Consider the following 23,595-nt stretch of genomic DNA (forward strand, 5'->3'; position numbering starts at 1 on the left):
GAATGGGCATATTCCGAGATGGGTTCCTCTTTCATAAAATACCAAGCCGGAAATGTGTCCGGCCAAGGGCACCCCTCGTTGGCGAGCACTCAGAAAGACCTTCAGAGTTCACGCAGTTCTCCCCTACCGTTTCTGCCTCGCCCGACTTTTAAATTTTTTTTTTTTTTAAAACCCCTCTTTGGGGCCGGGCCAAAAAAGAATCGATTGGCTATGTTGATTCCACAGGCTCCATCTTTCAAACTTGTCTTGAGCGGGAACAGTTCTAAGGTTCCAGAGACGCCTCATTAATGTTCAATCTTTGGGAGATGCCGGAATTCCAATTTTGGGGGTGTGGGATCTCTCGTTACAGAAGAAACGTCTCAATAAGTAGTCGCTCGATCAATATCGTGGCCCCGAGGCTCTCGATAACTCTGCGTTTCGCTAAGGGACGTTCTCTCGCCGGTGTTAGCGGAAGCTAAACCGAGAACACCTGTCTGCGGCTGTGCCGGAAGAGATCAAATGTGAATTATCGGGAGTGAGGCCGCTCAAGATTACTTTTTGCATCAAACGTGTTTAGTGCATATTTGCATTGTTGGCATTTATGATTTTGTAATTATTACCCTTTTAGAATTCTTGATGTTTTATGTTCTACGCTTTGGGGTTTGGAAAACCTTTTGGTGTAATGGGCCTGGTTTTCCACTCCACTCCTCAGGGTTTTCTTGGTAGACTGCCCCAGGTCTCTTCCCCGGCCCTTGCCGGAGTTCTGGATATGATGAGGAATTTGAAGATTGATCTCACCGCGATTGATCGTGTATTCATACGGTCTGATCCAGGGAGCTCCCTCTGAATCGACCGATTGACCATCCAGCCATTCTCAGAATTTTCAAGTGGGAGGAGGTCGAGAGCTTCGAAAGCTAGGGTCTCCCCTTAACTGCCGATTTCCCATAGTCCACTCCCACTCTCCCTCCCCATCGCCTTTTCCATTTAAAACTCTGGCAAATCTTTTTTTTTTTTTCCCCCTCACCTCAGCAGTTATATTTAAAGCCTCTACAGCAGGGAAGATCTACTCTTTTTTTTAAAAAAAAAAAAACAAAACCCAAAAAACAAAAGGTACCATATGGTTTTAAGTGTGCTGAAGTAATATTTAGCCTCTCGTAGTTTTGTTTTTCCTCTCTCCCTCCATATTTCCAAAGTTTTCAGTTTGCAGTGGTTTTCATTAATCTCATGATTTTAATTATAAGTGCTTCGCTGCTTTATATGCATTTAGTTCTGTTTTCAGTGGTTGCAGCATTGTTCTGACATGTTCAAGGGCTTCTGAGTTTCACATTTCATCAGTGGCACCCCCAAAAAACCGCAGCATAGCAGGTGTCATCAGATGGCACCCAGAGTAGATAATCTGCCAAAATATTTATACAGTGACCGGCTGTTTTGTCATCCCCCTTCCTCCCCAACCCAGGAAATTTTATTCCGGTACGAGGGTGTGTGGGTGTAGGTGTAGGAGCGTGTGTGTTAAACATATCTCGATTTGGACTCTTCCGTGTTTTGAAGGGTGTGAAAATTCAGAAGGCCACGGGGGTAAAGACTCACCACGATGTAGAACGCATTTAGGGCTTTTCACCCTTCCAAGTGACCTGCCCCCTAGCTCAGAGCTCCCAGGCCTTTCAAAATATGGGCAAATTGCACACCTTCCCCCCCCCCCCCCCCCCCCCCGCCCAAATTCTGTTTTTTAGGTTTGAAAAATTTCCAACAGCAGCTAGATATCTTGATATTTCATGTTATAGATTTTGTGACTTTGCATTCTCAGAATGTGGTCCTCCACCAGAGCACAGCTGCTAAATCTCTTACAGACACACACACACACTCTCTCTCCGCGTCTCTCTCACTGCATGCACCTAACCAGCATTTCTTCTCTTTCAGCTGAACCTATCACTCTTTGCAGTCAAAGATTTGTCATAAAATTGGGTTTTCAGATTCCTGCGGCCCTCTCGGATGCAGTGCATCCAAATGATGTCGCTGTAGTGCGATAACCAGACGAAACCTCCCGAACCTACATGAGTAGTACATTTCTGGTATTGTCGCTCATGACAGTGTGGACTCTCTCACTTTATTCTGTAGAAATCAGGAATGCATTATTAAGTATGTTACTTTGACACAGTGTAAGAGTGTAAATCAGGCATTTAGATCTGTATTTTGCTGAGTTTGACGGTGACTCTAATTTGACTTGAATATCACAATTTTGAAATCCCAAAGATCTCTGCCTTTAAATGCCTCAGCTATTTCACACAAACAAGTATGCCTCTATTTTCTAGCTTTTGGAGTCCTCTTAGGCGGATAGTATGTAAATAGTCAACTTTTTTCATTTCGAGTGGTGACATTTTACGTAAAATCCTGCAGTGAATGAAAGGTCAAGGTGACGCCTGCCTTCTAGCCTGTTTTTAGAATAACTCTGCGGTAACCGGACGTATCATGCAGAAACCGAAACCCTTAGATGAGAAGCTCATTTTTTTTTTCCAATTCTAATTCTGCCCTAATGAGCCCAGTAGTATTCAGCTGGGCTCCTTGAACTCACGCCAGTTCCTTTTTTATTTTCGCAGTGGATGACGTTGGGGAGAAACTAGACCATATTGGAAGCACACCATTAAAAATCAGCACTGAAGTGTCACCCGACGACGTGTCTAAAGAAGACGGTTTTGGTTCGGAAGTAATTAAAGTGTATATATTTAAAGCTGAAGCGGAAGATGATGTGGAAATAGGTACAAGCCCTGAGCTTTCCCTGCCCTTTGAAATACGATTGAATGGAATGGGTCTTAGGGGTTTAAAAAAAATGGTGAAACTGCGGTCGCCGGTCCCTTGATAGCCAGAATCCCGGTGGGGTTTTGCACTGGGCTAATTGGAAGCAGGCAGTCTAGCTCAGGGACGCCTTTGAGGTGGGTGAAATGGGCGGGAATTCATCAAGCGCTTAGTACAATGCCAAGCGCTTAGTACAGTGCTCCGCACACAGTACACGCTCAATAAATACGATTGAATGAATCCTGTTGAGCTGCAAAATATTAACAGTTGGGCTTGGGCCCAGGTCCCCCTTTTAATTTCCGACCAAGTTTGTCAGGCATCAGGTGAATGGGGTAGGTTTTTTTTGCGGGTGGGGTCAGTCGGTGGGGACAGGGTACAACTTTCAGAGCCCGCGGGCATTTACAGCTGATCCGATGACGTGTCCCTGTGGAGAAGGGGATGAGGCGGTCACGGGCCGGGGGGCTTCATGGTGTCCGTCTTACTTCCGAAAGAAATCACGTGATCGCTGTGCGGTGAGCCGCCCCTCCTTTGGATATTAATCTCCGTCTCTCTCCGAGGTGGCACAGAGATCGTCACGGAGAGCGACTTCCACAACGGACACTCTGTAGCCGGGGTGATCGAACAGGGAGGCGTGGGCCGAGTGCAGCGAGAGAAGATGGTTTACATGGCCGTGAAAGACACCTCTCAGGAAGATGAAGATATCAGTAAGAATCAAAGTTTACAAAAGTTAGCGCCGCAAAATTATCAGGGGCTGCCGGTACATTCTGAGAGGTTGCAGAAGCTGCCCCCCGCCCCCCAAAGAAGTGTCAAGCTGAGGCTTCCGTGTGGTGGAGGGTGTCTGTCCTCCCCCCCGCCCCCATTGGCATCGGGCCGGACCCGAGAGGAGAGCCAAGAGTCAGAGTCCATTTGTTCACTCCTTTGGTGTAATTTTGCCAGCGGCTTGGGAAAAAGTCGGCTTCCAGAAGTGTGGAGCTGAAACCGACGGTGGCTTATGCGCAGGACGAGGCCCCTTAAAAATCAGTGAAGCTCTGGGGGCAGCGCGTGGGTCCGAGGAAATCCGAGAAGTAAATGAGAAAGGGAGACTCGGGGAAATGTCCAGGGGGCAGAGGAGGGGAAGGAGGGAGAGTCACAGTGGGCGGGAGGCGGACACAGGGACCGGCCCTCGAGGAGCCGGGAACGCTGCCCCCTTCCCCCGTTGCCAGTTCCTCTTCCCCAGGCCTCCCGCCGCTCCTCGGGCCCTAAGATCTTGCCGGCGAGCCATCGGTCAGAAATGTCCACTCCGCGTCCGCGGGGAGGATTTTTAAAGCGCGCAAAGAGATGGACGCTTCACGTCGTCCTATAAAAATCTGTGCTCTTTCGATCCTCTGCTCTTCAGTAAGCTTTTTAAAACAGATGTTTCCCCAATCCAGGTTGCGCGGAAATAGCCGACGAAGTTTACATGGAAGTCATTGTCGGCGAAGAGGAAGCCCCTTCCCTCCCCGACGCCCAACTCGAAGACGCTGGCGTGAATAAAACGTTTGTCCCCGTCGCCTGGGCCGCGGCGTACGGTAGGACGCTTACGGAAGACGTACGTGGAGCGGGCACGGCCGGGCCGGCCGGCGCCCCTCCGGGTCATCCGCCGGTCGCGGGCCTCGGCTATCCGGGGCCGTCCGAGGGTGGGGCCGGGGGTCGCCTCGGCGAGGGCGTCGCCCGCCGGTTGGAAGCCCGTCTTCTGTATTGCTTTGGCCGCTGTGGGAGATGGGTTGTTTTTTTCCCACGGCCCAGCTCGATGTCCTGGGTCGTGCAGTGGGTGATTCTTTAAAGTTTCCCCTCCTTTTTCACTTGGAACACGGAGTAGCCCTGTTCAGCGTGGTGGTCAAACCGCGTGCCTGCCTAATGCTTGGGACCTTCAAGCGGGACGTGGTTTTCTATCCCACCCTACGTTAGTTTCCGGTTACCCATCCACCCGTTCCACGTGTCGTCCGTTCGGCCCACCCTGCGATGCAGGTTGCGGTACTCAATTGTGGGACCACCTCATCACGCCGTGTCCAAGACCGGCCAGGGGAGTCAGAAGAAGGTGCCCCGGCCCTGCCTCCGGTTTCCAGCCGAAACGCGGAACAACCCCAGGCGTTCTGGCGGGACCCTGCGTGGGGGGGATTCCGATGACCCCTGGCCATTTCAGGAGGAGGGCTGACCCCCCTTGAATTCGGAGGGCGGTTACGTACGGATGCGAACGGGATCCTGTCTTCTAGGACAGCAGTTCTCTTCCAAGGGGAAACTTCCTTTTCCCATCGATGGATAATGCTACCCCACCCCGTTCTGCCGCAACGCGTGTTTTCACCACGGGCTTTGGCTAGAGCGCTCTTGGGAAACTGGGAAACGTTTTCGGGCAACACGAGCTTGGTTGAATCCGACATGTCGTGGTGTCGGAAGAAGCCCGCCTCTTTTCGCGTGGGTGACTTTTCCTTAGTGGAGGATTCTGGGGGAACCCACTGGCGGATCGGGAAAGGGAAGGCGTCTCAGTCTCTCTCTGTGTCTCTCTTTCAGTCTCTCTTTCAGTGTCTCTCTCTCGCTCTCTTTTTACCAGCTCTAACAATGACAGGATTATACTCTTGGGGAAAATCAGAGCTGTTGGTCCATTTTCTCTCCCTTTCAGTCGTTTTTCATCTTTGTAGGACGGTTGCTTGGAAAATGTAGGTGAGGGTGAGAGCGGGAGTGGGCGCGGGGTCCGTTCGAGGACTCTCCCTAACCTGTTGAGCGCCCTGCCGGCCTTTCCCCCCACCTTCAGATCTAGGCGGCAGGCTCGCCTTTAAGGAGCGAGAGAGGCCGAGTCCCCAGCCCCGCCGGCTGACGGTGGCTTCCTGCTGGGAGGCTTTAGGTGAGGTTAGGCCGAAGTGCCCGGCCCCTAGGTTTCGTCGGCGTCGGGAGGTCCGTCTCTTTAGAGTTCTGATTTTTCTCGTCCCCGGGGACTGGGACCTGGGTCTTGGGTCTCTCGGGGCTGGGCACCCTAACTCTGGGGAATCATTCCGGGTGTCAGCTTTAAGGAACGATGAGAAGAGCCTCATCTTCCGTTGGGTGAGATTCGGTCCTGGAAACGGAGGCGGCGAACGAACGCTTGAAATCCAGGCTGGGGGCGGAGTCCAGACTCCTCAGTGGGGAGGGTCGATGGACCCGCCCTCGGCGTGGTCCGGCGGCCTTGCCGTTTGTGAATCAAGTCTCCTTTTTTTAGGAGATGAAAGAAGACTTCCCAGAAGATACGAAGAATGTCAAGCATCAGGTGAGGGCATTACTTGTTCGTGGCATCCGTAGCGAGGCAAAGCCCGGTCCAGAGCTTAGAAAGGTGCTCGAAAACACGCCCGCTCCCGCGCCCCGGTGAGTCGGAAGCCCGGAGAAGCGTGGGCGTCCGCCGCCGTCAGCGGTGGCAGGAAGCCACCGCTCCCCGGGCGTGGGGGGGGCTTCCTCCCTCGCACCGTTGGACTCGTTCCTCCTCTTCGCTCCTCGGGGACGGGGCTGCCCTGGGTTTTTTTGAAAGGGCGAGACGAATTTGTCCTTAGCTCCGTTGGACTTGGTACAAGTTTGGAGGGAAGTAAAAGATGGCGGCGTCACGGGGTGGGCAGCGGGTCCGATCGTCCCCGGAAAGGGAGCTCAGATGAGGAGACCGGGCGGACCCGGTCATCCCCGCCTCCGCCGCCGGCCTCGGTTGGGACCGCAGTCGCTCGTTTTCAGTTGTCTGCGCCGTCGGGTCCGGATGGCGCCTTCCCCTCGGACTCTATTTGTTTTCCCGAGACCCGGCGTCCTCCGGGGAAGCCGGTTAGACGGTCGCGCTTCTCCCCGGGAGACAGGGCCGGGCCTCCCTTCGTTCTCAGTTTCGGCGGAGACCCGCGACGCCCGTTAGACGTAGGTAGGGGTAGCTCGTGTCCGTCCCGGGGAAGGGATCGGTCGTATTCATTAGAAGCAGGTAGAGTATGTTACACGTGCTTGGGTGCGGGTGTGTGTCTGTTTGAATGTCCTCATTTTGTGGAAGTTTTCAAAAGGGCAACTTGGTGCTATGCCATCTCCAGGAATACATCTAGCCAAAACGAGGGGAAGAGAAAAAGAAGAGAAAAAGGAAAAAAAAAAAAAAGAGAGGAAATTCACTATATGTAGTTTAATGGTGTCTCAATTTTTTCAGGAAATAATTTGGACACAAGATTAGAAAACAAAAATGGTACGGCAACGCAGTACCTTCAAATTTGTGATAGCATTAACGCGAATAGAGCTCTTAAACAAAAAGCCAAGAAGAGGAGAAGGGGAGAAGCGAGGCAGTGGCAAACAGGTAAAAACCCTTCGCGTTACGAAGTTGGTATCTGACGCGAGACGACGATACCTTCCTGGGACCGAACGAGAGACCGAGTTTATGGAGTCTGGTCATACTACCAACGTGCCCATTTGTGTCTGATTTCGGCAGTCGCTTTCTTTCGAGTGCGTGACCGATCTTCTCCGTGGAATCGCGCCCGGCCGCACGGGGGCGCCCGGCCGTCCCGGGAGGGGGGCGGGGTCCCGAGGCGGGCGGAAGCGCCCGGGCGGCGACCGGGTCTCCGGGCCTCCCCGCGCCCGGCCGGGTGGCGGGTGCCCCCGGAGTCCGTGCGATCCCGGGCGGGGCCTCCGCCCCGCCCGTGGGGGCCCCGCGCGTCGTGACCCCCCTCCTCCGGGCCTCTGTGTTTTGTGTCTCCGAAACCAGCCGTGATCATCGGGCCCGACGGGCAGCCCCTGACGGTGTACCCGTGCCACATCTGCGGGAAGAAGTTCAAGTCGCGGGGGTTCCTGAAGAGGCACATGAAGAACCACCCGGACCACCTGATGAAGAAGAAGTACCGGTGCACGGACTGCGACTTCACCACCAACAAGAAGGTGAGCTTCCACAACCACCTGGAGGGCCACCGGCTGACGAGCAAGGCGGACAGGTCGCCGGAGCTGTCGGAGTACGCGCGGCGCTACCGGGAGGCCAGCCCCCTGAGCTCCAACAAGCTGATCCTGCGGGACAAGGAGGCCCGGCCGCACCGGTGCAGGTACTGCGAGTACGAGACGGCCGAGCAGGGCCTGCTGAACCGGCACCTGCTGGCCGTCCACGGCAAGAACTTCCCCCACGTCTGCGCGGAGTGCGGCAAGGGCTTCCGCCACCCGTCGGAGCTGAAGAAGCACTCGCGCACCCACACGGGCGAGAAGCCCTACCCCTGCCCGCACTGCCTCTTCCGCTGCGCCGACCGGTCCAACCTGAAGACGCACATCAAGGGCAGGCACGGCGCCGCCCCGGCCTCGGAGCGCCAGCCCCGCCCGCGGGCGTCCGGCCCCGAGCCGGAGCCCCGGCGGCCCGCGGAGCTCTTCCGGGGCCCCAGGGCCCACCGCTGCCCGCACTGCGACCACAAGAGCACCAACTCGAGCGACCTGAAGCGGCACGTCATCTCGGTGCACACCAAGGACTACCCGCACAAGTGCGACACGTGCGACAAGGGCTTCCACCGGCCCTCGGAGCTCAAGAAGCACAGCGAGAGCCACGAGGGCAAGAGGGTCCACCGGTGTCGCCACTGCGACCTGAAGACGTCCGACCCCTTCCTCCTCAGCGGCCACATCCTGTCCGTCCACACCAAGGACCTGCCCTTCAAGTGCAGACGCTGCAAGCGGGGCTTCCGCCAGCCGCCGGAGCTGAAGAAGCACATGAAGACCCACGGCGGGCGGAAGGTGTACCAGTGCCAGTACTGTGACTACAGCACCGCGGACGCCTCCGGCTTCAAGCGCCACGTCATCTCCATACACACCAAAGACTACCCTCACCGCTGCGAGTACTGCAGAAAGGGATTCCGCCGCCCGTCGGAGAAGAACCAGCACATAATGAGGCACCACAGGGAGGCCGTCGCGTGAGGAGGGGGCGGGCCCCTCGGGGAGAGGCACAGCTCGCGGACCGCGGCTCCCCCGCGTTCGGGGCCCGACGGCCGCTCCCGACTCGTGCCGTCTCCGGATCTCCGGGCTTCTGGGGATCGGCCGGGCCCGGCGGGCGGGGGCGGATCTCAGGGCCCCGGGACGGCTGCTTCCGAACCCCGGGGGCGGGAGAGGGGTCCCGCCTCCCGGCCGGCGGGGGACGGGCAGCCGGACGTCCGCCGGAGAGCGTCTCGCCCGCCGGCGGGGGACGGGGAAGGGGGACGGCCGAGGGTTACTTTTTTTATGCAATTCTAGGGACCGGGGCGAGTGACGGGGGCGGGGGGGCGGGCGGGGAGGCGGGAGGTCGGGGGGGGGGGGGGCGCCCCCGGGGTCAGCTGGTCGTCCCTCACCTGGTCGCGGGGCTCTTCCGTCGTGCCTGGGCAGCCAACTCCGGGAACGATCAACGGTTTGAAGCGTCTGCCCGTTTTCGCAAAACGTTTCACGGGGAAACTTTTTTAGGTTCCGTCGATCCTTTTTCGAGCTGAGTTTCAGAGCTGCTAACCCATTTTAATTCAGGATAGAATGTCAAACGTGGAACGTCACGTTGCGAGGTCGGAGGTGATGTCCCCGTGCTAGGGTGATCTGTGTCTGTGCGTGTGTCGGTGTGTGTGAGAGAGAGAGAGAGAGAGTGTGCGTGCGCGCGTACGTGTGTATTCCCCCTTGGGACCGATGTTACACTTGGATATTGTTCATTTATGGCACATGTGACGAAAGTACTTTGGGGTCTTATCGAACGTGACCGGTCTTCCTTGGGTTGTGGATTTTGTCGTCGTTTTTGTTGGGGTTTTTTTGTTCGTTTGTTTTTGGTTTGTTTTTATTTGAAGAAAACCGCATTCGGTACAAATGGTGCTGCGAGTCAGCTCTGTCTTTTCTACTTCGAGATCTTCTCTGAGAGCAAAAAGACGAAAAGGACACAGTAGTTTTCTTAAGTTACGGCGTGACGATGGTTAGCGGCCCAGCGGGGCGTCGGACCCAGCCCCTCCCCTCCCCCGGCAGCCCCCAGCCCCCGCCGCCATTTTCCTCAGCGGCGCAAAACGGCCCCTCCCGTCTCTACCGTAACCCCAGACGTGTGAGCCTCGGGGTCCAAGGCAGTGTGTGTCTGCCGTATTGAACCCCGAACGGCGTGCCGCCCGCGCAGCTCCGAGCCGGGTCTTCAGTTTACAGTGTATACATTGGAAATAGGCATCCCTTTCCCCCGGTGCTTTGTGTTAGCATGCTGCCAGAGTCCCGACGGCGCTTAGTATAACCAGCTGGTCTAGGGCTATTTAATGGAAAAAAAAAAAAAAAGCAAAAAACAAAAAAACACCCCGTCCATCAACGTGATGCGTCCGACGTGTCCTTTTTTCCCCACTCTTCTCTTTTGAGTTGCTTCACGTCTGCACCCAGCTGTTCCCGCGGTAAAGACACCAAGCAGAAACGTAGCCTCCCCTCAAGCTCTCTGGTGGCTTTGTGTTTCCGATACCGTTCGTCTTTTGGTTTTCCGCACCAGGTGAGAATCAGTTCCTCGAGAAGAAAACTCTTTTCCGTTTCCAAACTTCAGAACGTCCAACTTGGGAGATCTCTTAGGAAAAGCGACTTGTGTGTTACGTGGCTGTAAACGATGTACACGCTGTAAAATTGAGATTGTCACTGTTCCGTGGGGGGTCGTCATTTCGAAACGTGTCACTCATCGTAATGAGCATACAATAAAAAGCGTCTCTTGCACTCCAACGCCCGGTGGGGTCTTTCCCTCGAAGCGGACTCCGGCGGGGCCGCGGTCCCGGGCGGTTTCCCTGAAGAGAATCGCGGCGGGGGGCGGGGGCCGGGGAGGGGGACGGCGCGCGAACCGGGACTTCTGAGGCGGCCGCTCGGAAATGGGTCGGATGTTCTCGGTTCCCGGGCGGGGCTTCTGGTCCGAAAACGGAAACCCCGACGTTCGACTGGAGTAATAATAATGGTAATTATAGTATCTGTTAAGCGCTTACCGTGTGCTGGGCACTGTTTCAACTGGAAGTATTCTTCAGAGCGAGTAATTGGTCGTTCTCCCGGGTCGCGGGGCTCTGGCCCCGGCGACCCCCGCCGCTGAGGAAGACTCGGGAGTCGGCGCCCGCCCTGTCACACGCGCGCGCGCGCTTCCGCCTCCGACCCTGCGTCGCGGTCTAGCTAGGTGCGCGCGGGCGGTCACAGCGGCCGCGGCTCAGGCCAGGCGCGGGTCGAAAACGCGTGTTCCGGAGGACCCGGTCAGCCCCTCCTTACCAACTCTCATCCAGACTCCGGAGAATAACCATTTACGGGACTGTGGTAGTAATTAGATTTTGCGGCCCTCAAACAAAATGCCGGCCCTTCCCCCGCCACTTCAACATGTTGGAAATCCTAATTCTGTTTAGTCGCCTGGGTCCGCGGTTTCCAAACATCGGTAGCGGAAAAAACAACTTGAACCCCGTCACTTAGATCTGTGGTTCCGATGTCTTCTCCCAAGCGTGCTTGTGTTACTTCGCCTGTTTTCAGCAGCTCTTTAAAACGTCTAGTTGGTTTCAGGAGTTGCTCCGACTCGGTTGGCGTTCTCCCAGTTCGGCCGAGGTGCCGGCGGTCTCCCCGGGCGCCCTTCGGGAACCGGCCCCTCCGGACGGCTCGAGGCGATCGTACCCTACACGCGGGCTGAGCGGCGGCAGGTCAGTCTCCCCCGGGCGGCTCCTGTGATCCTCGGAGGCGCGGCCCTTCCCGCCCCCCGGCCGAACCCACCCCGGAGGCTCGTGGCGGGTCGGCGGAAGGCCCTGGCCGCCCTCAGTGGGCGTGACGCCCCAAGGCACCACCGCCGGACCCCAGCTCGCACCCGTCGATGTCCCCTTTGGTCGGGACCCGGCCCAAGCCCACCGGCCTCGGGGAGTCCCCTCCCCCCGCACCTCCAAACTCCGTTAATCAAGTAAGCACGGGGCTAAGTAAAGAAGAGGGGAGGCTGGAGCCTCCTTCCTTCCCCTCCCTACCTCACGAGCGCATTCAGATCGGAGGAGGAGGAGCCCCAGGCGCCTGCCAACGGGATCCTTTCCCGCGGGGATTCGCTCCAGCGGTGGGGAGAGGGAGGGAGGTTAGCCGCCAGCTCACCCCCAGCCCAGCTCCTCGTGAACTAAGTGGGTACGGAAAATAGCTTCCGGGTCGTCCGGCGCCGTCGCTTGCAGCCTCGCTCCCCAGCCACCGGGTTGGCCCGCTTTGGAGACGGGGGTGCCGTCTTCACCTCGCTCGAGAGTTCCGTCGATCCCCTCAAACGTCCCGTCCTTTCCGTCCTCCAGGTTCGTCTCGAAGCGCCCTCGCTCCGCGTACCCGCGGCGGCCACCTCCGCGCTCGCCATTCCCGTCAGAGGCTGGCCCAGGAGGGCCCCGCTCCTCGCGGCCTGGTTCGCACAGCCTCGACCCGCGTCAGCGTGCGTGACGACGTATGTAACCCGTTCCTGGATGCGGTTTAGTCTTTGCTTACCCGTCTTCCCCAGAGATTACGTTTTTGACTTATGATGCTTTAAAGAATGATGATGGTATTAAGCGTTGAGCTGAGCACCCTGGATGAGTACGGGATAATCGGAACGGGCGCAGTCCCCTCCCCGACGGGGCTCGGAGCCCGAGGGAGAGAGACCGGGTCTTTTATCCTCATTTAACGGGTGTGGGAGCTGAGGTACGGAGAGGGTGAAGTGTCTTCCTGGGTCACGCAACAGGTTAGTGGTGGAATCGGGACAAGAACCTGGCTCCCCGGAGCCCAGGATCGAGTTATTCCCGCTAGGCCGCATCTGTGGGCGGGGAAACGTGCCTGTTTATTGTTCGGTTGGATTCTCCTAAGCGCTTAGTACAGTGCTCTGCACACAGGAAGCGCACGATAAATACCACTGAAGTTCAGCACAGAACAGAAGTGCCTAAAAATACAGAAGTTGTGAGGGGTGCGGGGACAGGGGCACAAGAGGGATGTTCCAAGGCAGGGAAGAAAAACTGTTGTTGTTTTATTATTATGATCGTTAGGCTTAACTCTTAGCCAGTGCTAGTGTTCTCCTTAAGAAAAGGCCAACCTTGGGGGTTGGAAGATTAGTGAGACCTAGCCATTCCTCAGGTGTGACGATATTTACTTTCTCGTGGCAATCAGTTCCGCGTGGGATCGCTGAGTGACTCTGCATCGCCACCCCCGCACCCCTGCCAAAGACCACGCGTACACTGCTTAAAGATAGTTTTATTGTGGAATTCTCAAATCGGTACATTACTTCCCCCTGGCACTTAAAAAAAAGATATCGTCTTCCAACAAATAAATTAGAGGGCTTGCTTCAGCGTACGATTTCCCCCATCCAGTCTGTGGGGAACGTGAGAAACATCCCCTTAGACAAGAAGGAGTGTGGAAGAAAGGAAAAGGCATCCAGCTGCCGTGGACTATCTTAGTTTTGGAAAGGGGCAAGAGTCAGCCCCAGATGGGCGTTCGTTAGCCAAGCGGGCCAGTGTGTGCGATGGAGACTCTGATTTCACCCGACCCTTTCAAGGTTGTGGGGACGAGCATTTTCCACCCCCTTCATTTCTGTCAGCACTCAAGTTGGGCAACAGATGGGTTTGAATAAGTTTTACGGGACTGATTTGGGATTCTCTGTGGAAATCAGTCATCGGCATTTACGGGACACCGTTCTACGGGCCTGGGAGAATCTGGTCAGAGTGGAAAGCCGCGACTCCGTTCTAAAACTGAGGCACATTGCTTCCGTTTCCCCCGTAAGAGCTCTTTTTCCACGGAGCGGTCACGGCCCTTGGGGAATGTTCGGCTTAACATTCTGATTTAGAGCGATGCGAATCTGCCACTCGTTCTAATCAGAAGCCCATTTTGACAGAAAGGAAGGGCCGCTCTCCTCGGACACTGGACGGTTTCAGCGTAAAGAACGAAAGATGAATTCCCTTCCAGCTTCCAGCAGGAGAGGGCAACTCTGGACTCAGCTTAGTTCGGATTTGAGCTGAGTTCAGAGCTTGCACTTTAAAGGTGAATACTTTTGAGTCTGTTAAATGGATTCAAGATGTTCTTCCCCAGATGCTTGGTAGAGAGTCAGAAATAGACCTCTTCCCGTGCAGTCTGTTCTCCTGCAGTGGGGGAAGCCTGAAGAGAGTTGCGTTAAGAGAAATGGATTCTGGTTCGCCCGTGCTGCGTGGGAAGAACGTTTTCCACTTCCCGTCACAGCGCTCGATCCAAAAACACCCGTGTAAGGAGCGTGGACTATATTAACAGTTTTTGAATCGATTGGAGGTTTTGTTTTTCCTCCCCTCGAAGGGGGCATCATCCTGTTACGTAGTGTGGGGAGTACCAGGGGGAAGCACTTGCTACAGTCTGTCACCAGAAACCACTGCAGTTTACGGTCGGGGCCAGCTTTCCCCAGCCTAATATTCAGCGTATTTATTTTTACAAGGTTCCTTTATGAGACGTTAAACCCACTATCCTATTTGTCTGCTAAATAACACAGTCCACCATTGCCCGCTAAGCCCAAGCAGAAGCGTGATTAAACACGTGAGTAGGTGATACATCATCCCTTCCTTCCATCCCAAGGCTTGATGCGTGGGGAAGAAACCTACATAAATTGGTTTCTTTTTTTCCTCTTTCCGCCGAAGGCTTCCCCTGTCCCAAGCGGTCTAAAGAAACGGTGATTAGAATGGGTGCAGGAGTCCTTAAAAGGGCCAGAGTCCCCGCCGCCCAGGAAACCCCGTGAAGGAATCGGCGGCCCCAGCCGTCCCGATTTCCGGAAGCTTCCTGGACCGCCGCCGACCTGCCCTGCTCACGGAGGAAGCCGGAAAGATGGCCGGAGAAGCCGCCGGCGAGAGGGTGCCGACGTGGAATCGGCCGGAAGATTTAGCTGATGGGGAAACGGGAAGAGGCAAACGGACGGTGCAGTTGTTTGGACGGGAACTTCTCTGGGCAGTGGGGTCTTCACGGCTGTTAGAGACAAGCAGGGGGAGGCTTTGAGGAACGTGACAGAGCTCACCGCGTTTGAACGCTTCTCTGGATCCACGGACCCGTGGAGAACCTCGGGGTCTCATTGTTTTCTGGACCTTTTTTCTTTTTTAAGGGTATCCGTTCAGCATCTACTATGCTTCGGGCGCTGTACTGAGCGCTGGGGCGGATGCCAGCTAATCAGGTCGGACACGGTCCGTGTCCCATGCGGGGCTCACAGTCTTAATCCCCCTGCCACAGATGGGGTGACTGAGGCCCAGAGAAGCGAAGTGACTTGCCCAAGGCTACGCAGCAGACAGGCGGCGGAACTGGCATTAGAAGCTTGCTTTGGCTTCGCTCGTCTTCCGCCGAAGGAGAACCGTGGTGGTCAAGTCGATCGGTCCTACTTGACCCTGCGCAGAGCACCGTACTCAGCCCTCGGGAGAGTCCTCCGGACTTAGTACACCCGCTACCTGCCTGCGAGGAGCCGATCTAGCGACGGAGGCTGTACCGGTTTGGGTCATCGCCGATCTGACCGACCTCAGGATCAGAGAAAACCAGCCACAAAACCACTGTAATGATTTTCCGGCCAACAAGTAAGGTCGGCCTGTCGGGGGGGGGGGGCGGGACGGCAGCGGAGTGAATATTTCCTGTGCCCACGCTGAGTTTTCCCCGCCTGCCTCTGGCTGGGGCAGAGTGGTTTGATGGGAGGGGGTCCCCGGGTACTTACGCAGATCCACTTATCCTCCGTGTTTTCGATGACGATGGTCTCTCTGTCCTTGCCTGGCGGGATGTATTCGTAATCATCGTACAGGAGACCCAGGATAGGGTACTGGGTTCTATACCTGAACAAAACCAGGAAAAAAGGGCATTTTAATCACTTGGAGACCATCCCAGATTTCAGAGAGGTGCCTGTCTGTCCCGCTAAGAGTGTAAGGATCCGCGTGGAAAGGGAATGTGTCACTTCCTTGGTTGCTTCTCTCCCAAGCGCGTAGTACAGTGTGTCGCACCCAGTTGGTGCTCAGTAAATACCATGACTACTCCAGCTCGGCACTTGGATCCGCTCCCTTTATTCACTCCTCCCTCAACCCCACAGTACTTTACGTGCATAGCCATCATTTATTTATTAATATTAATATCTGTCTTCCCCCTCTAGGCTGGAATCTCGTGGCGGGCAGGGAACGTGTCTACCAACTCTCTTCTATTGTACTACTCTCTCAAGCACTTAGTACAGTGCTCTGCACCCAGTGAGCACTCAATAAGTACGATTGATTGATTGATTAGAGCGGACCAGAGCCTCCTCCCTCCTGCCCACCCTCATACAAAGCCTAGACTTAAAGTAGCCGGAATGGAATGTTTCTTGCCGACAGCTGTCGACTGGGGACAGAAAAAAAGAGACCTGGAGCTCTGGCCTGTGTACCAGTTACATTGTGTTTTCTGGGGAGGAATTATGGGACTGCAAACAAACATGCTTCGTTTTCTCACATGCCCTTGTTGACATGTGGCAGGTTGCAGACCAGTGCGTCTGTAAAAATATATATATATATATATATATATATATATATATATAGAAGGACTGTATTTCCAGAGCGAATTGGAGTAATGTGGGACTTAGAAAAGTAGAAGGAGCAGTAAGAGCATTTCTTGAGCCCCCGAGGCGACGGCCCCCTTCAAAATGCTTGGGAAGAACAAAAACCGACCCATTCTCTGCCCGCCCACCAGGAATTTCTCCTCAGAATGCACCCTAGCCATTTTTCTCATTTTTTTTTCTTCATGGTCTTCATTAAGCACTTTCTATGTGCCATTCAGTGTACTAAGCGCTGGGGTGGATACAGGTAATAGGTTGGACACAGTCCGGGGCTCACGAGTCTTATCCTTATTTTACAGATGAGGTAACTGAGGGCCAGAGAAGTGAAGTGACTTGCCCGGGGTCACACAACGGACAAGGGGCAGAGCTGGGATTAGAACCCAGGTCCACGTCTGTGAATCTGTCCACGGGACCGTGCTGCTTCTCAGTCTATGGAATACATTTCTGAACCCCAGAGTTTTCATCCATCCCAGGTATCTGGAAATATTTCATACGGCATCCCCTCTTTGCATCCAGCTCCCCCCCTCCCCAAACAGAAATAATAAACGTAATGATGAAAACATTACTTCCTGGTGGTGGTGAAGGTTTTCTTTGAGCATCCCAGGGACTGTTGGTGGGAGGAGGAGGACGACGAAATCTCTTGCCTCAGCCTGGAGAGTTCCTGGAGAAAGGTTAGGAAAGGAAGTCGGTCAGAGTCTGGAGCGGAGACACCTGGGGAGGGTGGTGAAGAGTGATCTTTGCCCTGTTTCACAGGCTACCGTGACTTGGAGGGGCTTCTCGAGCCCTTGGATTCATGGAGAAATCGGAGGGGAAGGTGGGGAGCTAGGCAACCCATCGGTGGGCATTTATGGAGCGGAGAGAGCCCGGTACCAAGCACGCGGGAGAATACACCAGAAGCAGAACGCATGTTCCTGGCCCTCAAAGAGCCGCACGTTAATGGAGAAGCTGAGCTGGCTTGGGTTTCCGTGCCCGGGACCGAAAAACTATTCCCCCGGTTATTCATGAATATCGAGCACTTAATGCGTGCAGATCGCTAATTGTACTAAGCTCTTGGGAGAGTACAGTATAACAGTAAGCAGACCCATCCCCTGCCCACAGCGAGCTGTCTAGAGGGGGAGAACGGTCTAGATGTGCCACGGCTACAGACCCCGGAGGGGGAACTCGCCTGTCGGCACCCGACGAGACTTTTGAGCCCTTCGCTTTCCAGCTCTCACGTCTCCCTTACTCCCCACAGCCCTTCCCGGTCTTGGAATTTCCAAAGCTTCCTTTATTCCACTTGGTGCCCCCCGGCTGGTGGCCCAGTGAAATGGTGTCCAGCTGCGGGCCACCCCCCCCATCTTCCCCGTTCCCCCCAACTGGCCAAGATTTTCTGAGGAAAGAGCTTCAAAATTCTGAATCGGGCCCAGCGCCCGGTCTACCTGGCGGCCCTCGTGGGGCAAGCGAGATGGAACAACCGCCGCCTCCCCGCCGCGGGCTGTTTCCAGTGGCGAGTCCCACCCGACTCGATCCGGGAAGGGGCGAGATTCGCCGCTGACCCCTCCGGCCGGACCTCTCACCTCCATCTGCCGTTTGATGACAGCGTTCTTCTCCTCCAGCATGCTCGTCAGCTCGTGAAGCTTGATCTGGAAGTCGCTGCAGCTCCCTTCTCTCCGGGAGACGTCCTTCTGGAACTGGTTGATCTGGGTCTGGGGAAAGAGAAGGACGGACGTGGAATCTGCAGTCTTAGCGGCACGCCGCTCCAACCGAGTGTCCCCGTCCTCCCACCGAGATCTCTCCTGCCGCTCTTCATTCTGGGCGGGGGTTTCGTGAGTGGTTCTTGCCCGCGTGACTTGGGTCAGAAGCGAAGCGAACAAGGCAGAGCTAGTATAATAATAATAATTATGGTGATGGTACTTGGTCAGTGGTTATTATGTGCCAAGCAATGTTCTAAGTGCTGGGGTAGATACAAGTTAATCTGGTTGGACACAGTCCCTGGCCCACATGGGGCTCACCCTCTTAATCCCCACTTTACAGATGAGGGAACTGAGGCCCGGGGTTAAAGAGACACGGAGCAGAGCTGGGATCGGAACCCAGGTCCTTCTGACTCCCAGGCCTCTGCTCCGTCCACTGGGCCACGCTGCAAGCAGGCATGTGATTAGAAGCCAGATCTCCATCTTGCCATCTTTCCACTTGGCTTTGAATTAAGTGCTGGGTTCTCCTTTCACAAGAACCAAGCTCAGTGGAAAGAGCCCGGGCTTGGGGGTCACAGGTCATGGGTTTGAATCCCGGCTCTGTCACGTGTCAGCTGTGTGACTGTGGACAAGTCACTTCACTTCTCTGTGCCTCAGTTCCCTCATCTGTAAAAATGGGGATGAAGACTGTGAGCCTCACGTGGGACGACCTGATGACCCTGTATCTACCCCAGCGCTTAGAACGGCGCTCTGCACATAGTAAGCGCTTAACAAACAAGTACCAACATTAAGGTCATTGAACTCACCCGCTGAATTGAACCCCTTAGCGCAGTTTGTGTCTTAACCAACCAAGGTCCCTGGCATCTAAGCGAAGGGGGAGGGTTTTCTGTCCCGCAGAGGGCTGTGATGGTAACCCCAGGAAACGAGGCTTGCGTCGGAAAGCAGCGCGGCCCAGTGGACAGAACGCTTTAAATGGTATTCGTTAAGCGCTTACTATGTGTCGAACGCTGTTGTAAGTGCTGTGGTTGCTACAAGGTAATTTAGGTTGAACACGGTCCCCGTTCCGCGCAGGGCTCACGGTCGAAGGGGACGGGGAACAGGTATCCCCGTTTTACAGTTGAAGAGACTGAGTCACAGAGAACTTAAAAATGACTCTCCCCGAGGTCTCAAAGCAAGCACGACAGAGCCGGGATTAGAACCCAAGTCGTGACTCCCGGGCCCTTGCTGTCTCCTCTAGGCCCCGCTGTTCTCCCCGTTTTACGGAGGAGGAGACCGAGGTCCAGAGAGGATGCGTACGACCCGTTCGCCGTGCATCTACCTCAGCACTTATCGCACGGTAAGCGCCGAATAAATGGTACCATTCTGGCCCCGGACCGTCCCCCAGTTCAGGGGACGAGTTCTGTGTGGAAACAGATGCCGGGAGGAGCACTCAGAGGGAGCGAGTGTGTGTGTACGTGTTTTGGGGGGCAGGGAAGGGATCCTTGATGCGGAAACGCCCCCATCCAACCCCACAGGGACCCCGGGACGAGCCAACAGACCCTCAGCTTGCAGATCTCCCGGTCCTTCTCCATCCTCAGGTTCTTGACCATCTCCATGTAGTGGCTGGAGATCTCATCGATTTTGGCCTGGAGCATCGGGCCCGTGCAAGTGTCCGCAACCTGCGCGCCAGAGAGAAAACGGTTTCTGAACCCCGGGCTCCTAGGGGTGAGACGTAGGATGCCCGGGGCCGGGAACAGGGAGGGGAAACGGAGACCCACGGGCCGGCTGGGTTCAACAGACACACCCGTCAGTGTTGAGTCGGGGTGGAAAAGAGAAAGTCGAGATCGAAGTCGGGTTATCGGAAAAGAGGGAAGTGTCGAGAAGATGTAAAACAAGTACACAAAGCCAAAGGGAGCAAACCCCAGCGAAAGCGGAGAGCACTTGGAACGATTCCTTCCCTTTGGCCGGTGAGGTGCGGGAGAACGACAGCGGCCGGAAATATCTGCGTCCGAGACGGCCACGAGCCCCGTCTCAAAGCCGACCCTATCGGTCGTGCGCCTGGACGATAGAACGGTGGATCTCAGATCGTCTCCCCGGCCAGGCTTGGGGCTGCGGCCGCTACCGTTTCCGCCGGGGCCGTGAGGCCCCCCCCCCCCCCCCCCCAGAGAGTCACCTGAATTCTGAGGTTCTTGTTCTCTTGCTCCAGGTTCCGTTTGCCGTACTCCAGTTCCTTCAGGCGATACTCCGCGTCCGACTGGCTGTGCCGGAGGGAGAGGATGGTTTCCTCCAGCTCGCGGCATTTTGCGTTGGAATCTTGGAGTCCTTGCTGGAAGAACGGACAAACGAACAGACGGGTCTGTCAGTCGATCGGTGGTACTCATTGTGTGCGGAGGCCCCGTACTAAGGGTTTGGGAGAGTACAATTTAACAAAAGTCGGTGAACACGTTCTCCGCCCTCTAGGCTGTAAGTACATGGTGGGCGGGGAATTGTTTCTTGTTGGATCGTCTTCTCCCGAGTGCTTAATACAGTGCTTTGCACGCAGTAAGCCCTTGATAAATACGATTGAATGAACAGTGTGCACACATATTCCCTGCCCACATTGAACTTACATTCTAGAGGGGGAGCTCCCAGCCCGGAGCTTCTCTGGGGCTTTCCCGGCCCAGGCGGTTGTGTTGGAACCAAAGGAACTTACCCCCTTCCCCCACCCTCCCCTCTCAGCCCAGAACATCCATCTATCTTTCCCGAACCGGTTTAGAGAAGCAGCGTGGCTCAGTGGAAAGAGCCCGGGCTTGGGAGTCAGAGGTCATGGGTTCTAATTCCGGTTTCGCCACTTGTCAGCTGTGTGACTTTGGGCAAGCCACTTCACTTCTCTGGGCCTCAGTGACCTCATCTGTAAAATGGGGATGAAGACTGTGAGCCCCATGAGGGACAACCTTGTATCCCCCCAGTGCTTAAAACAGTGCTTTGCACATAGTAAGCGCTTAACGAATACCAACATTATCATTAGTATTTTCCAAATATCTTGCCTCAACCTTTCCAGGGCCGGTCTACCTACTGAAAACCCGGGTTAAGTGCTTCCTCCCAGCCGAGCAGGTAATCCTGGGCGAGGATTATCCATGCCCTGCGCTTCCCTTCTTCTCCCGCTCAGTTCCCGGTTTTCCCGATCGGGTTCCCGCTGACCCCGGCCTCGCCTGCCCCCCGAGGCTGAAGCTGAGGCCCCAGAGGCACGGCTTACTATCTTTCCGGTGGAGGCTAAGACCGGGCTTTCGGCTTGGGGACCCCGCAGATTTCCATAAAACCCACTAGGTCAGTGCATTGGGACACAACTGAAATTTGTTGGGTTTTTTTCCTTTTTTCTATTGATTAATACCACTATTTCCTTTGGCAGACAGCACTGTGGATTTTGGGGGGTTTTGGTTTGTTTTGTTGATGAGCAATGGCACTATTTCCTTCACAGAATTAATAACAACGATAAGAATTGTGGTACCTGTTAAGCACTTACTATGTGCCAGGCACTGTAAGTGCTGGGTTGTGATTTGGTTCATTTTTCACTGTCACCCTACTTCTGTTAGAACTCTGGTCAGGCCACCTTGTTCCTCACCCCTGAACGTTCTCTTCTTTTTTTCCTTTAACGATATTTGTTAAGTGCTCGCTATATAATAATGTTGGTATTTGTTAAGCGCTTACTATGTGCAGAGCACTGTTCTAAGCGCTGGGGTAGACACAAGGGAATCGGGTTGTCCCACGTGGGGCTCACAGTCTTAATCCCCATTTTACAGATGAGGTAACTGAGGCACAGAGAAGTTAAGTGACTTGCCCAAAGTCACACAGCTGACAAGTGGCAGAGCCGGGATTTGAACTCATGACCTCTGACTCCAAAGCGCTGGGGTCGATACCAGCTAGTCAGGTTGGACACGGTCCTTGTCCCACAGGGGTTCACAGTCTTAATCATGGCTCAGTGGAAAGAGCCTGGGCTTCGGAGTCAGAGGTCATGAGTTCGACTCCCGGCTCTGCCACTTGTCAGCTGTGTGACGGTGGGCGAGTCACTTAACTTCTCTGTGCCTCAGTGACCTCATCTGTAAAATGAGGATTAACTGTGAGCCTCACGTGGGACGACCTGATTACCCTGTATCTCCCCCCAGTGCTTAGAACAGTGCTCTGCACATAGTAAGCGCGTAACAAATACCGACATTATTATTTTACAGCTGGGGGAACTGAGGCACAGAAAAGTGAAGTGACTTTCCCATGGTCACACGGCAGACAAGTGGCGGAGCCAGAATTAGACCCCAGGTCCTTTGACTCCCAGGTCCTGGGCTCTAGCCACTGAGCCAATCTCCTCCTCAGGTGGTGTGAGAAGCAGTTTGGCTTCTAATCCCAGTTCTGCTATTTATCTGCTTTGAAATTTGGGCAAGTCACTTCACTTCCCTGTGCCTCAGTTCCCTCATCTGTAAAATGGGGATTAAGACTGTGAGCCCTATGAGGGAGAGGGATCGTGTCCAACCCGATTATCTTGTAACTACCCCTGCGGTTAGAACAGTGCTTGACACATAGTAAGTGCTTAAAAAATACCGTAATTATCATTATTATTTCCCTGAGCGACCTCTTCGTACTAGGACAGGTCCAAATTTGTGGGGAAGGAACCCGACTGCCTCGGGTCACTGGCCCAGGGGGTCATCCCGGGACCCCGTGCGTGGGAGCTCCCCGCGCTCACCTGCTGCTGGCGGTTGTTGGCTCTCACCGACGCCAGGAGCGCCTCATACTCCTTTATCTGTGTGTCTTTGAAAGCCAGGCTTTTCTCCAGGGTGATCTTGTCGTTTTCCAGGGCCTGGAGAAGAAAGGCGTCGTTAGGACTCGAGGCAGTCCGAAACTCGGGGACGTCAGCAGCGGCAGCCTCGGGAATCAAGGCTTCGTCCCCCGGCCTCGATCGTCCCCAGGAATAGAGGGACGGCACCCATCTTTAAAGGCTCGGGGCTGGCTGGACTGGAGGGAAAGCAACGGAATCATAAAGATGTTGCCCAATTGTACATTCCAAGCTCTCGGTACAGTGCTATGCACATAGTAAGCGCTCAATAAATACTATTGAATGAATGAATGAATGAATAACCGGGAAGAGAGACCTCGGCGGTGGGGGAGAGATTAGATCGTAAATTCCCGTTAGATTATAAACCTCTTTATGAGAGCAGAGATTGTGTCCCTTTCTTCCAGGCCCTCTTCCCAGCACGGTACGGTGATCTGCTCCCAGTGGGTGTTCTGCATCTCGTGGATTAAAAGCATTCCGATGGGTTAAATTACGGCAAATTACATTTGGCAGAAATTCCCCCGGAGTGATTTTCGTGATGGTTTCTAGGGGCAATCTAAAATGACTTCATCAGAGTGCTGCTTCGCCGATTTCCCCCAGCGCCTCGCCTAGTGCTTGGTGCTAGTAATATTTAAGTGTATTCCGTCCATCGGTTTTTATTGAGCGCTCACCGTGTGCAGAGCACTGTACTAAGCGCTTGGGGTGGTACAATGTAACAATAAACACATTCCCATGGCAGCGAGAGGGTTTAGGAAGCGCTGACTCCACGCATATAGAAAGTGCCGCAGAAGTCTCACTCATCCTAACGCTTGCCTGGTTTCCGAAGGGCCGAGGGCCAAAGGTGTTGGCAAGCAGCCTCCCTCCGGCATGGGCGAGCCCCCCGTTCCGGCTCGGGTCTCACGGCAACGGTGAGACCCAACGGAGAGAGGTTAATCCCTCCGAGGCGGGAG

General features: G+C 55.0%; 2 protein-coding genes and 1 non-coding gene across 5 annotated transcripts in view; 2 read left to right on the forward strand and 1 right to left on the reverse strand.

The window, feature by feature from the left end:
* The window catches only part of ZNF711 (zinc finger protein 711), a 36,205-nt gene extending 27,237 nt beyond the window's left edge, over nucleotides 1-8,968 (forward strand). For 2 of the 3 annotated variants that reach the window (XM_029067822.2, XM_029067821.2), the window contains exons 4-9: nucleotides 2,574-2,732; nucleotides 3,327-3,473; nucleotides 4,179-4,316; nucleotides 5,978-6,025; nucleotides 6,920-7,063; nucleotides 7,469-8,968. In XM_029067822.2, the coding sequence (XP_028923655.1) occupies nucleotides 2,574-2,732; nucleotides 3,327-3,473; nucleotides 4,179-4,316; nucleotides 5,978-6,025; nucleotides 6,920-7,063; nucleotides 7,469-8,646 (1,814 nt within the window). In that variant the 3' untranslated portion in view covers nucleotides 8,647-8,968. The remainder of the gene's footprint in view (nucleotides 1-2,573; nucleotides 2,733-3,326; nucleotides 3,474-4,178; nucleotides 4,317-5,977; nucleotides 6,026-6,919; nucleotides 7,064-7,468) is intronic. The other variant, XM_029067823.2, reaches the window with a different exon arrangement.
* Nucleotides 743-812, forward strand: LOC114813075. The gene has a single exon (XR_003760687.1). It is a non-coding gene; the product is annotated as a small nucleolar RNA SNORD41 (small nucleolar RNA).
* Nucleotides 8,969-14,327: 5,359 nt separating the features above from the next.
* Nucleotides 14,328-23,595, reverse strand: part of POF1B (POF1B actin binding protein) — a 54,229-nt gene continuing 44,961 nt past the window's right edge. The window contains exons 10-16 of the mRNA XM_029067958.2: nucleotides 22,559-22,672; nucleotides 20,021-20,173; nucleotides 19,407-19,526; nucleotides 17,755-17,883; nucleotides 16,765-16,859; nucleotides 15,341-15,455; nucleotides 14,328-14,613 (exon numbers count right to left, since the gene is read on the reverse strand). Of these exons, the coding sequence (XP_028923791.1) occupies nucleotides 14,608-14,613; nucleotides 15,341-15,455; nucleotides 16,765-16,859; nucleotides 17,755-17,883; nucleotides 19,407-19,526; nucleotides 20,021-20,173; nucleotides 22,559-22,672 (732 nt within the window). The 3' untranslated portion in view covers nucleotides 14,328-14,607. The remainder of the gene's footprint in view (nucleotides 14,614-15,340; nucleotides 15,456-16,764; nucleotides 16,860-17,754; nucleotides 17,884-19,406; nucleotides 19,527-20,020; nucleotides 20,174-22,558; nucleotides 22,673-23,595) is intronic.

Source organism: Ornithorhynchus anatinus, chromosome 6, assembly GCF_004115215.2.
Source record: "Ornithorhynchus anatinus isolate Pmale09 chromosome 6, mOrnAna1.pri.v4, whole genome shotgun sequence".
Taxonomy (NCBI): domain Eukaryota; kingdom Metazoa; phylum Chordata; class Mammalia; order Monotremata; family Ornithorhynchidae; genus Ornithorhynchus; species Ornithorhynchus anatinus.